The sequence below is a fragment of the Thamnophis elegans genome, chromosome 2, assembly GCF_009769535.1.
Source record: "Thamnophis elegans isolate rThaEle1 chromosome 2, rThaEle1.pri, whole genome shotgun sequence".
Lineage (NCBI taxonomy): Eukaryota > Metazoa > Chordata > Lepidosauria > Squamata > Colubridae > Thamnophis > Thamnophis elegans.
This window is the reverse complement of record NC_045542.1, coordinates 77313558-77329073: the sequence shown is the minus strand read 5'-3', so window position 1 is coordinate 77329073 and position 15516 is coordinate 77313558. Positions and strand designations below refer to the sequence as shown.

The window sequence follows — 15516 nt, the reverse complement described above, 5'->3', positions numbered from 1 at the left end:
CAGGAAGCTACAGGCAACTATTCTGTCTTTTAAAACATGTTTCTTTCTCCTCACATCCAGAGAAATATTCTGCCTTTTCAATATTTCCTAGGATATTTCATTTTTCTGGGAGAGGGCTGGATGATAACTTCCCACACTACAATGCCAAAATAAGTACTAGCGAGGTATAGAATACAAAAACAAAACAGTGTTTTAAGAAAGGAGATTGGCAAGTCTCTAGTTATTCAACAGTGTAGACATTCAATTTAAAAATTGCTTTGTTTTTTTCCTTACGCCATTTTAACTTTTCTTTATCAATTAAGAATGCCAGTTACAAAATACAAATCTTTCCCCACCACTGAGCTGAAGTGCCACCCACCAGCCTTGTAGGCACAATCAGTGAGAGCATCAAGTTGCTGCAGTAATTGGTTCTTACCCTGTAATGATGAGAAAGCCCCACAGATTGTGCATGTCTTCCCATTGGACAATATCAGAGTAAGGAGGAAAATTCTACTAGCATCCAGACAGATAAGGATAACTTCATTTAAAATCCAATATTAAATCCAGTATTGTGAATGTATTTATGGTAAACTCTTCCAAAAGGGGCCCTTTGTAACAGCACCCAGCTGTTATGATTTCAGCACTATTGTTCATAGTATGATGTGATGGGTGAATCCAGCAATTGGGGCTCATTCAACATGTGATTTTTTTTTAAAAAAAAAGAAACATTTGTGTAATGCCTGAATTTCCTCCAAGTTTAATTATTTTATTTCAGAAAGCAATTGTGGAGGGATTCTATTTGTTCCCTAAACTGTCCGATGCCCTTTTCTTAATGATTTTGCTGAAATGGGGGTTGAATGCAATAAAAACATATGATTTTTTTGGTTAGTCCACAGTCTGTACTAATTCTGTGTTATTATAGTAAGAATGATACTAAATAAACAGACAAATTGTGTTTCCCTGCCCATGTTTATTTTTCAGAAAACAATCTGGATCAGCTACATTTCTAGACTTTTGGCACTAAAGTTTCTGAACAGAAACAATTACACAGCCAGTTAGAAAATATTCTTACTTTGCCTGATAGAACTAAGTTCGCCTCATGTTTTTTAATTTTGATGTGAGAAAAATCAACTTAGGAAAATATGTTGTAAAAACTGAAATATATATTTTAGTCATCGTGATTCAACAGACATATTTGTAACTGAAGTGTGTTGGAAGATCAAAAGTAAAATGTAAATACTAAAAATTAAAATTACTCATCGGAAATTTATAGTGTTTTTGATAAGATAAAATGTGGAAAGAAGCCATCTAAGACTTGTTTTCATTTGGTGTAGGGTTTAAAGTTTTTTTAAGTAGATTATTCTTGTTTACTCTTTCTAAAGAGTATAAGGATTATAAATGAAGAAAGATTTGTGAAACTGAGAATGTTCTGGAACACTCTGGAAACACGTAGAAGAAATCAAATTTGCAGTCAGGGTTGTTACAATGAACTAAAAATAGAGGTGAAGACCTAATCAAGTTGTCTGGATAAATTACTTATTTAAATGTCTCAGAGGAAGGATTTGAACCTACTGCTCTCAGTTAATTACTAACCAAGGCCTCCAAGTTTATGAAAAAACAAAAACTCTTGATGTTTCCAATCAGAGGCTGGAAATGTTAATAAGTGTGTGTAGACATTTATGTTACAGCAGTAGAAAATGGCAGTACAGTGCAGTAGAAAATGGAAGTCACAGCAGTAGAATAGTACAGCAGTAGAAAACGGAAGTCACATAGGTTCACTGAAAAAGGCTTAACTGAATCCAAACGGCATTTTCTGTACAGGTAGTCCTTGATTTATGACCATAACTGAGCCCAACATTTCTATTGCTAATTTTATTCCAATTTACAACCTTCCTTGCCACAACTGTTAAGTGAATCACTGCAGTTGTTAAGTTAGTGACACGGTTAAGTAAATTTAGCTTCCCGATTGACTGCTTGTCAGAAGGTCACAATAGGTAATCCCATAATCCTGGGACATTGCAACCATCATAAATACATGCCAGTTGCCAAGTATCTGAATTCTGATCATGAGACCAGGGGGATGCAGCAACAGTCATAAGTATGAAAAACAGTCATAAATTATTTTTTCCAGTGCTATTGTAACTTTGAACAGTCACTAAATGAATTGTTGTAGGGGGAGGAATATCTGTAATTCATAGGCAGAGATATATGAAAATTCTTAACCCCTGAAGTTGACAAGATTGTCCCAGAATTGGTTCAAAAACATATATTTGGGGAGGAGGGAAATCATCATCTGTGTGTTTTTGTGTGTATGTGTATTCTTATGTAGATACCTTCAAAAGACTTTTATTTATGTCAGAGATATAACATCTATCACTACAGCTACATTTAGATTTGTATTCTGGTCACCTATTGCTATTTCTTTTTCAATATTCTACTTTTTATTTGCATGATAAGAGGCAGGGATGGTAAGGTTCTTTCTCTGTGCTACCATGTTATATATGTCCATATATAACTTTGATTGATCCCGGAAAGGACTCATAAGTCTCCAAGGTTGTTGTAAAGTGTTACATAAAAATAGAAATTCAGATATTAAAATAATTTTAAGTACATTTAAATTTCCCCTGACAGTGCACCAGGGCTGGAGATTTTGCATTTTTACTAGATCTCAGGATTTTAGAAATTTTGGAAAGAGAAAAAGAAGATTCCATAAATTGTATGTCCTCCAGGGCTAATTCTGGTGACATTAATCTATTAAAAATATTGATTACTTTTTATTAGTGATGGGTTACTAAAGAACATAATTGCTAAAGAAATTCAAATTCTTATTTATATTTTTTGTTTTAGTCAGTGTCTGTGCATCTTTAATTGCACTAATACTATTTCTTCCCTTAGCTTTTTTCAATTTATTTGGAAGCATTGTAGAATTATAATATTTGTAATATCTTTGCTTAACAATTTGAGAGGAAATCTATCTGCCTCTCAAATCACCCAACACTCTCCTTTCATTTTCTTGCTGTTTATAAATGCTAGATGATCTAGTTCTGTTGTGCTTGGCTAGTAGACTGTTAATGTTGCTATTTCTGAATAACTTTTTAAAATCATGCTCAACTGCTTTATAATACTTAATACTTCATATAATCTTACTTTATTATTAATTTATATTGTATTATTGGGGGGGAAATCAAAGAGTGAGGTAATTGTTGCTTTGCTACTTTCATTGTATAACAACATAGGATTAAAATACCAATTACAGTAGTAATAAATTACGGGAAGTAAGTACCACTAATAAGCAGAGAGTTGATTTTTCTTCTGTTAGGCTTATTACATTTATTTACAGGATGGAATCTCAAGCTAAAAATGAGGAACTTACTATATACTTAATTTTAGCAGCTAATATAATAATTGCCAAATATTTGAAAATTCCAAATTAATCAGTTGAGATATTAATAAGTCCTCTTCAATAGCCTTAAAAATAAATCACAGCACAGTTAAAATAATAAGATATCAGAGGAGGAACTACAATTTTATCAAATTGGGATGCATTGTATTGTCTTATCATTTACCTCAATACCAAAATAATAATAATAATAATAATAATAGTAGTAGTAATTTTTTAGATATGTAGTATATATATACACATATATCTGTATTTTTACTCAAGTGTTTAGTGGATTTTTAAATATTTTCTGTAACTTTTTTCTGAATCTATGTTATGTAGTTACTTTAACACGATACAGTAATTATAGTTCAATTTAAAAAACCTGATAAGTATTATATCCTACTAGGACAAGACTGGAGACCACAGGGAAATAAATCCCTAAATTGTAGAATAGACCAGGAAGTCTATCTCCTGCAAGAAGGCTATGGCAAACCACTTCCGTATTGTTGTGTAGAAAACTATGTGGGTATGTCCATGAAGTCACTAGGAGTCATAGTCTACAGGAGGAAGGTTTTAGTGCTATGATGCTTGCAGTGGGAGTGGTTAAAACCTGTTTTCCAATGTACTTTCCCCTTTGATCTCCAGATAAGGGAAATTTCCAGACAGGAGCACCTGGGTTTATTTGTTATTTTAAATGCTTTTTGATGTGCTCTATATTGTTAACAACCTCAACATGATACTTTTTTTATCATTTTTTTAATGGCAGCATGGTCCATAGATCCTTTATAACTGCAGTGATATACAAGATCTCTTAGCTTTTTTTTTGCTGTAAACACAAATAAACATGATAATAATACAAACTCTGCCTATGTTTACCATATATTCATCGTGCTCTGAAATTCACAAATATTTTATAAGCCTGGTAGACAATGTCTTCTAATCAATAGCTACATACAGAACAGCTGCTCAAGTAGAAAACTACAAAAGCATTTCAGTGCCTAAAATACTAAAGAGCCCCCAGGTACCCTTTGTACTGAATCAGGGTGCTGAATTTGAATGAGAGAGTCATAATTTTGCTACACGTTTCTAAGTATTACAGCTGAAGTCTTAGGGCACCCAGGATAGCATGGGGGACGTTTTTCACTTCATGATTTCATTCCCTTTCTTAAGCTTCGCAGCTTTTAAGACTTTGTGGACTTCAGCTCTAGAATTCTCCAGCTAGCATGTTGTCTGAGGAATTCTAGGTGGTTAAATCCACACATCTTAAAAGTTTCCAAAGTTGAGAGACCTTTTCCTAAGGGAAGCCTGGCAAGCAGCCACTGATGTTGGGGATGGAAACAAGATGGAGCCAAAAAAATAGATCAGGGCATTCAAATGAGTCTCTCAAGACACTTCCTCATGAGAAAGTTACTAATTTCTCAACAGCTCTACACTTCTGGGATTTTAGGATGATGTTAGTATTTGAGATCTGGGCTGATTTATTTTTTGGCTCAGGTGTAGCATATATGAAACTTCAATAAACCTCTTCCTTTCCTTTCTTGCTAAAGTGTTGTGACATTACTGACAGTCTGTTTTTTCCATTTGCATCCTTGTCTAATAGTTAAGACACCAAGCTAGAAATCAAGAAATAGTGAATTCAAGTCCCAAAGGTCCCATCTTAGCCATGAAAGCCAGTTAGGTGACCTTAGGCCTCTCTCTCTCCTCCTCCCCCCTCTCTCTCTGCCCAATTCACCTCACAGGATTGTTGCTATGGATGGAAAGAGGAGAAAGAAGGTGTGTTGGGTATGTTTGCTACCTCAAACTATTTTTAAAAAACAATAAACATGAGATATAAGTAATCAAAATAAATTAAAAAATGATTTCTGGGCACCAGGTTTTTCAAATGGAAAGGTGACAGATTGTCACCTCTTGTCTCATAAGAACTGCTATGATGGAATTGGATTATACAATATGCAGTTACAGAATCGCTTCATGCAAACCTGCACGGGGTTGTCCCAGGTTTGTTGACTATGATTAAATGGGAGATATTGAGAAATACCTGTCTTTTGAAATCTAGAAAGGATAGTGGATATGCACAGGAATCATTACCCAAGGAAAGCTAGGGTGTGTGCATAGGGATAACCTTACAGGAGAGGTTATTAGCAGATTCCAATCTTCTAAGATGGTGTCTCTCAACCTCAACAATTTTAAATGTCTATACTTCAACTTTGAATGGTCTACAATCCCCATTATCCCCCGTCATCATAGTTTGGCCAACATGAAATCTATTTATTGCAGCCCATTTGTAATACAAAAACCATCTAATTATATTTGCATATGCTTTTCTGCGGGACACGTTGGCTCAATGGCTAATATACTGAGCTTGTCGATCAGAAAGGTCAGCTGTTCGAATCCATGGTGCCACATAATGGAGTAAGCTCCTGTTAGTTGTCCCAGCTTCTGCCAACCTAGCAGTTTGAAAGCATGTAAAAATGCAAGTAGAAAAATAGGAACCACCTTTGGTGGGAAGGTAACAGTGTTCTGTGCACCTTCGGCATTTAGTCCTGCCACCCACATGACCACAGAGACATCTTCAGACTGAGCTGGCTCTTTGGCTTAGAAACGGAGATGAACACTGCCCCCTAGAGTCGGGAATGACTAGCACAGATGTGCATGGGGAATCTTTACCTTTTATGCTTTTCTAAAAGGAAGAAGAATGCCCAGGAATCTTGCTCCCTAAATCTGTCTTCTGAGAACCAAGAACTCATAATCTCTCCATTGCAAGTGCAGTTAGGTGTACTTAAATTTCAGTGAAATAAGTACCGGTAGACTGTAAATTAATTGCAGCTAACCTAATTTCAATAGACTGCAACTATATTCCCATTTAATCACAGCATAAACATACCTTGAATTTTTTTCTGTGTCTTGCAGAAAAATTACATCTATAACAGTTATTTCAAAAATCGGTTGCTACTTTAAAAATGAATATTGCTTTAATATGGTATATCTCAGCTCCCAGATGAATATATTTATTAATAATTTCTCCAATCCAGCAATCCAGTTACTATCTACTTATTTATGTATGTATTGATATAGCTGCTTCCCTTACAACCAACTCTGGGCAAGTTAAAACCACATACAAAACCATTTTGAATTTATTAAACTAAACATATTAAAAACAACAAAAACCTGGGATAAAGACAAACTTCTGATGTTAACTGTGACTTTTATATGCAGGTCCAAACCAGAATGTTCTGTGATGCTTTTAGAAAACAATCAGCTTTGAACTCTAGTACACCTTTAGGAAAACAAAACTCCACATTGTGCAGCAGCTTTTATATTGTTTAGACTGAGCATCCCGGAGGCATAATGAAGACTGCCCATAATTAATGTTAAAGTTCCAGTTTTATGAAGGTAACTACAGGTAGCCCTAAACTTATAATCAATCATTTAATGACTCTTCAAAGTCACAACAGCACTGGAAAAAGTGATTTATGATCACTTTTCAGACTTTTGACCATTGCAGCATCCTCATGTGAATGCTGTCCAAATTCTTGGCAACTGGCACGTATTGATGGTATTTGCAGTGTCCTGAGGTCATGTGATCATCATTTGTAAGCTTGCCAGCTGGCTTCCACCAAAGTCCATGGGGGAAGTCAGATTCACTCAATAACGATTCACTTAACAACTGAAGTGATTCATTTAACTGTGGGCAAGAAAGATCACAAATTGGGACAAAAGTTACTTCGCAACTGTCTTTTGTTGTTGTTAAGTTGCAAAATCGTATTCCACCTGTCGTGATCCCATGGACAATGTTCCTCCAGGCCTTTCTGTCCTCTACCATCCTCTGGATTCCATTTAAGCTCACACAGACTGCTTCGATGACTCCATCCAGCCAACTGTCTTACTTTTTGGGATCAATTATGGTCATAGGTCAAGGACTATCTGTACTTTCCTGTTATCCTTTCCATCTTTTCTTTCTTGACAACCTAAGATTCTGTAGAATCAAGAGTCTGGTTGGTAACCAATGTTACAGCTTGGTCTTAAGGATCTAATGCCCCTGTAGGCTGGCACATTACCTGATGATATAATAACTATAAAATAGAATAAATTAGAGGAAGGAAGAGGGTTGGAAGATAAAGAATGCTGAGAAAGGAGTCGGTCTTCTAGCGGGATGTATTTATTTATTTATTGGCTTTCTATAGCCATTCATCTCTTTTACATGACTCCAAGCGGCCTGCAAAAAAATAAGATAAAATATAGGTAGCGAGCTCGTCTCCCATGGCCGGCTGAACCTTCGCTACTGGATCTTCTAGTCTCAGCATTACAGTATTAAAAGAGAGATTCCGGAGTTCGGCTCCTGCAATTTCAACCCACAGAGGGAAGCAGAGAGGTTGGAATGCCTTTTTTTTGTTCGATGTGAGCGTTTGTTGTTGTACAAGCTGCGCCCTCTTTAAAAAAAAAAAAAACACCACCGCGGAAAGGTCAGGCGGCGGAGGGGCGAGGTCTCGGCCTCGCTTGCATCAGTCGGTTTCCTTCCCGGGGGAGGGAGGAGAGCTTCTTTTTTTGTGGATCGGCACAGTGACTTGGCTCTTCAGGCGCCTGATGACGCGAGTGCTTCGGAGTTGGGAGTGTCTGCGGTGACGTCTTCTGCGAAAGGCAGGTCACGTGACCCAGCTCCATTCATTAAAAAAAAGGGGGCAGAAAGAAAAAAAACCCTCACCGATCCTATAAAAGCCACGCCGGTTCGAGGTGAGCGAACAAACAGCCAGCAAACACTCAGAGAAGCAACACTTAGAGCAGAAACACTCTTCAGCAGCGAAACGCGCCAACCAGCTTACCCAGCGCGCCAATCAAGACCAGCGAAGATCGGAGAATAATAATAATAAAAAAGAAGCTTCACCTCCCGGCTCGGATCCAGTTTCCTTGGAGGGGAAAAAAAAAAAAAACTACAGAAATTTATACGGACTGGGATTAAACCACCCGAGGTTGCTTGCTAAGAAACCCAACCAAGCGGAAGAGTGTAACAAAAAAGAAAGAAAGAAAGAAGGCACCGAAAGGGGAGAAGAAAGGACAAGGGGGTCTTTTTGCCCTTCCCCGCCGTTGCCAGCCCTGACTCGAGCGATGGTCAACATGCAAGTGTGCGCCCTGGATTGCGAGACGCTGCGCGACCTCCTCCAAGACCGCGATTTGCAATGCCTGGTGCTGGACTGCCGGTCCTTTTTCGCCTTCAACTCCTCGCACGTCCGAGGCTCTTGCAACGTCCGCCTCAGCACTATCATGCGGCGGAGGGCCAAGGGCGCCGTGGGCTTGGAGCACATCCTGCCCAACGAGGAAGCCCGCGCCTGCCTGCACAAGCGCCTCTACCATGCCGTGGTATTGCTGGATGAGCGCAGCGCCGATCTCGAAGCGCCCAAGCGGGACAGCACTCTCCAGCTGGCTCTCAACACACTTTGCAGAGAAGCCCGACATACCCGCATCTGCTTCCTGAAGGGTGAGTTTTCGCTTCGGAGTCAGGTCGCCCTCTCTGGGTTCCCCTCCCGGACCCCCGTCCCCGCCCTCGGATTTACAGAAGGGGAAACGAACACGAATGGAGTTTGGAGTTAAAAGGAAAGCTATAGTTTTCAGAAATGAGAGGCTGATTAGCTGGGACTTAATTCCGGCTCTTTCTTGGGCCGTCTGACCGTACATGTTCCCTGCCACCCCCTCTCCCTCCCGTCTTCTGAAGAGCCTGCCCCAGGAACCCGCCGTGTCTCTCCAAATATATTAACCGCCCGGTTTTCTCTTTTTTCTTTTCTTCCAGGAGGATACGAGTCCTTCTCTTCCACCTTCCCTGAACTGTGCACCAAGCCCTCTGCCCCTAAAGGCCTCACTTTGCCGCTCAGCACCACCATTGCCCCAGGCAGTGCCGATTCCAACTGCAGCTCCTGTGGAACCCCTCTGTATGATCAGGTCAGTTGACAATCCTTCCAAGGTGGCTGGATGGCCCGAGAGGGGTGTGTGAGTGTGTTGGGGGTGGTGGTTAGTTACATTGATGGATGTAAAAATTGTTTGGGTTTTGAATTTGATAAGGGCACCGTAGTTGTGAGAACCATCATTCTGGAATAGTGGCAATTTTTTAACTGAAGCTTAACGGACCCTGTTCTTCTCTTTTTTCAGGGTGGTCCGGTGGAAATCCTACCTTTCCTGTATTTAGGCAGCGCCTATCATGCTTCCAGAAAAGACATGCTGGATACTTTGGGGATCACCGCCTTGATCAATGTCTCTGCAAACTGCCCTAACCATTTTGAAGGACACTATCAGTACAAAAGCATCCCTGTGGAGGACAACCACAAAGCTGACATCAGTTGCTGGTTTAATGAAGCTATTGACTTCATAGGTAAATGCTTTTTCTTTCTGCAGCTGTCCCATTTGGATTCCAAATTTATAATATCCCGTGTGCCAGTTTTTTAGGACCCTTTTTTGATAGATAGATAGATAGATAGATAGATAGATAGATAGATAGATAGATAGATAGATAGGGAGGGAGGGTTAATAAGACAGCAACATTTAAATATATATCTGCAGTTGTGCTGATGCTTTTCTTTTCTTTGGACAATAGTTCTTTACATGCAAAGAACGTCTGGAGCTTTATGCGTGACGTCAATGAATTCAGTGATGAGGGTGTTGTAAAGAGTAGCTAGTAATCTGATCCCTTCTCACGCTTACAGCATTTTCAAGGTAGCCTTTTCAGCAAAAATTAAGTGGCCAATTAGAATAAATTACCTGCATGTTCAGACAGTCCAACCTATCATTGCTGTCTTCCTTTGTGCCTCAATCTCCCTTCCCAGCTGAATATTAAGATGCTAGGAAAGATTCTCCCTTCAGGCCAAAGCATCTTTGAAAAAGATGTGCTCAGTTTTATGTTTTCTTCATTGTTTCAGACTCCATCAAGAATGATGGCGGACGAGTGTTTGTCCACTGCCAAGCTGGAATCTCCCGCTCTGCAACCATTTGCCTTGCTTATCTTATGAGGACCAACCGAGTCAAACTTGATGAAGCCTTTGAGTTTGTGAAGCAGAGAAGAAGCATCATCTCCCCTAACTTTAGCTTCATGGGCCAGCTGTTGCAGTTTGAATCCCAGGTCCTTGCTCCAAATTGCTCAGCAGAGGCTGGAAGCCCAGCTATGTCTGCACTGGACAGAGGAACATCCACTACAACTGTCTTCAATTTCCCCGTTTCCATCCCCGTTCATCCTTCTTCCAATGCACTAAACTATCTTCAGAGCCCCATCACCACATCTCCAAGCTGCTGAAAGGCAGGTGCCAATAACTATACAAAGATTTGACATCTTGTTACCTGAAAAGTGCAATAATTTTAGGTGGAGATCTATTAGTTTATATGGGTCTCCTCTTGTTACATCTACAAAGCAATACAGACTCACCAGCAGATCAACATTTCTGACTCCAGAAAGCGAGGTTCTTTCTGATAGATGATCTTGACAGAGAGGCATTTTTGACCAATGTTTGGATACCCACAAAGGAGACAAAGCTCAAAGGACTTTGCTTTCTACTCCTGAAAAATTCCCATTACTGTCTTTTTCCCCTTACTGTTCCAGTAACAAATCCAACAGCATATGCATTCTCTGGATATGCTGTCTCCTTGTACAAGAAGGTCTTTGTATTTATTTATTTTTATGGTGTAATTGCAATGAGTGTTTGGTCTTCAAGTCTGAATTTTCATTTTCTTGTCTTTTTTTTTAAAAAAAGAAAGAAACAGAATACCTCAGGTGGGTTTTTTTGATACTGTAAAAATAACTTAAAACCGTTCCCAAAGCACTGACATGGAAAGCACAAGGAGTGTTGTGAGGGTTTTTTGGTTGCTAGTGGATGTATGCTTGCTGAATTTATTTATGATGGGAAATAATATATTTCTTCTTATAAAAGAAGACAGGTTTTGTAATAATTATGCCTTTTATACCAACCAAATAAATTATGACATTTCTATTAAAAAATACTTTAAACGTTTCCCCCCCTTTCTTTCTTAGTAATGGCAAGATCAGAAAGCAAAGATTTCTAGTTTATTAGCTGATGGACTCTTGTCTAGTAGCCCTTCCCACAATCGTGACCGAATCCTGGAAATCTCTGTTGCCCCTAAAAACACTGTCCTGCATTCCTGCTCAGAAAAGATGAGAAATGGGATCTTATATTCAGTACAGGAAAAAAAACACACACACAAACAGTTTTTTCTTAGGTAGTGGATGATTAGTGTTGTCAGATCTGATTGTGTGGATCATCCAGATAAGAAGGAGGAAAAGGGATCCAGTACCATGATTGAGATGACCTACATTGTTAGCATGGCCAACATTAATCATATGAAAATATCTATGACTATTTGATGAAAAACATTCCATTCCTTCAACCACAGCTCCTATTATATTTCAGATGTCTAAGTAAGGATGAGAGGTCAGAGTTCAGCAGTACGTGTATATCCCTGGCTTAATGGCTATCATTTCTAATGAACTCTTTTGCTTACTACCAGAGACAAATCATTAGGAACATTCCAGAATTCAGCACACAATTTCTTTTTTCTCTGTAAATGTGTTTTTTATTTTCCATTTTCATTTCGTGCAGTCACATATATACCGGGGCCATATAACAATAAACAATAAACACAGCCATTCCTCTTGTCAACAATAACCCCCAAAATAGAAACCCAATGTACCTCTTCGATCCTCCATACACCCTTTCTTTCGCCCCCCTCCAACTTTCCATCTTCCCTCCAACATTCCCCTCTACCCTACTTCCCCTCCCCCTCTACCACTCCTCTCTCCCAGTACACTCCCTCCCTTCCTTCTCACCCTCCCTCCCATCCTCTCTCCCACCCTCTCTACCCCTCTTTCTTCTATCCCTCTACTGGAGTAGCACACAATTTCCATGTTGAATCCTTTTAAAGACTGGGCCATATTATAATAATTTCCTTTCACTCCCCTCTTCTACAGAAGTTACAGTTCTCTGAAAAAGAAGAAAAAGTGGGCAAAGGCTGCCCGAGTATTGGGCCATGGAAATAGATGTAGGCAAAACAATTCATTAAATGTACTTTTCATAAACCATGCTTGAAGCAACTTTTATTTTGAGGAAAATTGTGTCAGATTTTTTTTCTTCCTATTGGTGACTGAATGATGCCTTCTGTCACTCCTCTTGTCTTCTGTGGCTATGCCTCAGGGAAAGAAGAATGTCTCAGGGTTGCATATGAGTGGAAGATTATCTGGTTGACCAATTTCTTCTTAATCTCAGTCATTGGACATAAATTGGATATCATTGTTCTCATTTTATTCACATAGCATGTTAAACCATGGCTTATTTAACAATGGTTTATTTCCAAACTTCAAATGTCTGGCTTCCATTAAGACGCTTAGTCACAAATCATGATTGAAAACCATACTGAATGGATTTACAGAAGACTAATCATATAACATTTTGTGATCTGCTTGTGATTTAGCAAGTTGCATGAACCCAATCACCAATTGAAGCTTCTGAACCACTTCAGACATATGGAAACCTGGTTAATTCCAGTGTGCAGGTGCTTTTATGTAATATTATTTTTACAGAAATTACATAAACATAACTCCACAGTTTCTTTGATTTAGAAATCCAAGCAGTGTTGTGCAATGTGCAAATCAAGCTATAAGATGATTAACTTACTTTTGATTTTGTATGTTGTGAGCCCACCAATTCTGACTAATTCAGTAAATAATTATTAAAATAAATTCCAATTTAGCATGGTGAGTAAATCCACTACTGGCAACTAATCAGTAGAAATTTCACAATTGCTTGCCTTTTCTTCTTACGTGAATATGCAGGTCTTAGCGTATTTGGGTCTTTTCCCGTGTAAGATTGACAGTATCTTGGCAACGTTTCAACAAGGTCACACTCGTCATCTTCAGGCTGGTGCCTTTGAATTTGTGCTTGTGCGAGCAAAGCGTGATTGGAGCTGCCGTTTTTCTAGAAATATACGATCACGCTTTGCTCGCACAAGCACGAAGCCAAAGGCACCAGCCTGAAGATGACGAGTGTGACCTCGTCAAAACGTCGCCAAGATACTGTCAATCTTACATGGGAAAAGACCCGAATATGCCAAGACCTGCATACCTATACCCATGAAAATCTACGAGTATAGCAATAGCAATAGCAGTTAGACTTATATACCGCTTCATAGGGCTTTCAGCCCTCTCTAAGTGGTTTACAGAGTCAGCATATTGCCCCCACAGTCTGGGTCCTCATTTCACCCACCTCGGAAGGATGGAAGGCTGAGTCAACCTTGAGCCGATGAGATTAGAACCGCTGAACTGCAGATAACAGTCAGCTGAAGTGGCCTGCAGTACTGCACCCTATCCACTGCGCCACCTCGGCTCTATATGTATATGTATACGTATACGTATATGTATACGTATACGTATATGTATATGAAAAAGACAGGAAAATATTGGAGGGTTATAAATGGAAAATGCTAATAGGAGCCTTTGAAACTTTTTTTGAACAAAGCAGGGTGACTGAAGAGTTCAGAGGTGGTCTGTAAGGACCCTCCATCGCTGGACTAGATGACAAGATTTCAGAGTCACTAGATTTATTATAAAATCATGCCCTGATATCTAAGGACAAATATGAGCATTGGTCAAAACTATACTTTTACATTAGGAGGGGGAGTATCACAATCGCCACAGTATTCCTGTATCTATATGATTTTTTTCCCTTTAGAAAGCTTTGTCTGTAAATAACTTGAACCATATGGAGTGAAAAAGTTAACATTGGGTGTTATTTCCTCATCTGTGAATGCACCCAACATACATACAAAGCCAAGAAAAAGTGTAAATAGAAATAAACAAAAGTCTCTGACATTATAGATTTGGGCATTTCAGAATTCCAAGTTCCCACCATAAATTGAATGAACTTGATCTAAAGACTCTTTCAGTGACACTGTCTGATTATGAAAATAAATTACATTGAAAGAGAACATCAGCTATTCTATTCAGAAGATAGAGGTTTAATACACTGTCCCTTAAACTGACCAACATTTTAGTCACTTGTGTTGTGTGAAGCCAGTCCATGTGGTTAGTTGACAGTACAGTGTTATGTATCAGAATATTTGGTTGAGAAAAATATGATTAAGAGTATCTTTATGATCATAACCATAAAGAAGGAAGATAACAATTATTTTCATTCACTGTGTTAACATTCCTAAAATGTCTTAAAAGCTGTGGTAATTTAAAGGTGAAGGTAAAGATTCCCTTGGTACATATGTGCTAGTCGTTCCCGACTCTAGGGGCGGTGCTCATCTCCATTTCAAAGCCGAAGAGCCAACGCTGTCCGAAGACGTCTCCATGGTCATGTGGCCGGCATGACTAAATGCCGAAGGAGCACAGAATGCTGTTACCTTCCCACCAAAGGTACTTCCTATTTTTTCTATTTACATTTTATGTGCTTTCAAACTGCTAGGTTGGCAGAAGTAACGGGCACTCACTTCATTACGTGGTGCTAGGGATTTGAACCACCGAACTACTGTACATTACACTAAAATACAAGTAAGGTTTAGGGCTAGGTTTGCACAATACATTAATCTAAAACCAACCCCACAATACTGCTTGGCCCAATTTGTGAATTCAGAGTATTGTAATTCAGAATGCATAAAATTCAGAGAATTTCATCTCTGGGAAGCCCTCCGCCTTGCTTGGTTGTTTGAAAACATTTTCCTCCCAGAAGATTTCATTGTTGCTCTTACCCTTCTGTTTTGTTACTATATGCATCAAGTCTTCTTCTTAATGCAAGCTGCTTTGAAATATTAGTTTGCAAAGTGGAGTTTAAGCAAATAAGTTTTAAAAAGAGCAGGAATGAATTCTGTTCTTTGTACTACTCCTTTCATCATTCCACTCCCTCCCTCGTGCTTCTTATGTAACAGCGTCTTCTTTTGTGGTATGGGCTGTGCAAAGTGATTCTACTTTTAAACTGAGGGCACCGCAGTCAATGGAAAAATACAACCTTGGCATCCCCCACGATTTGTCTGATTAAAGAGAGCTCGCAACCATCTGTTTAATGGAATTCCCAATGGGATTTCGTTCAGCAAAGGGTGGAAAAAATTGTTTTTATCATTTTGCAGAACAATTCATTTCTTACTTGGCAGTCAACCAGGATTACGGTCTA

The 15516-nt window shown here is 39.0% G+C and overlaps 1 protein-coding gene across 1 annotated transcript; it reads left to right on the top strand.

Annotated features, from left to right (window-relative positions):
* Positions 1–8057: 8057 nt before the first annotated feature.
* On the top strand, positions 8058–11335 carry DUSP1 (dual specificity phosphatase 1). The gene is made up of 4 exons (XM_032211736.1): positions 8058–8834; positions 9144–9292; positions 9500–9719; positions 10264–11335. Exons 1-4 carry the CDS (start codon positions 8465–8467, stop codon positions 10632–10634), a joined length of 1110 nt encoding a protein of 369 aa, XP_032067627.1. The 5' UTR covers positions 8058–8464; the 3' UTR covers positions 10635–11335.
* The last annotated feature ends 4181 nt before the right edge of the window (positions 11336–15516 follow it).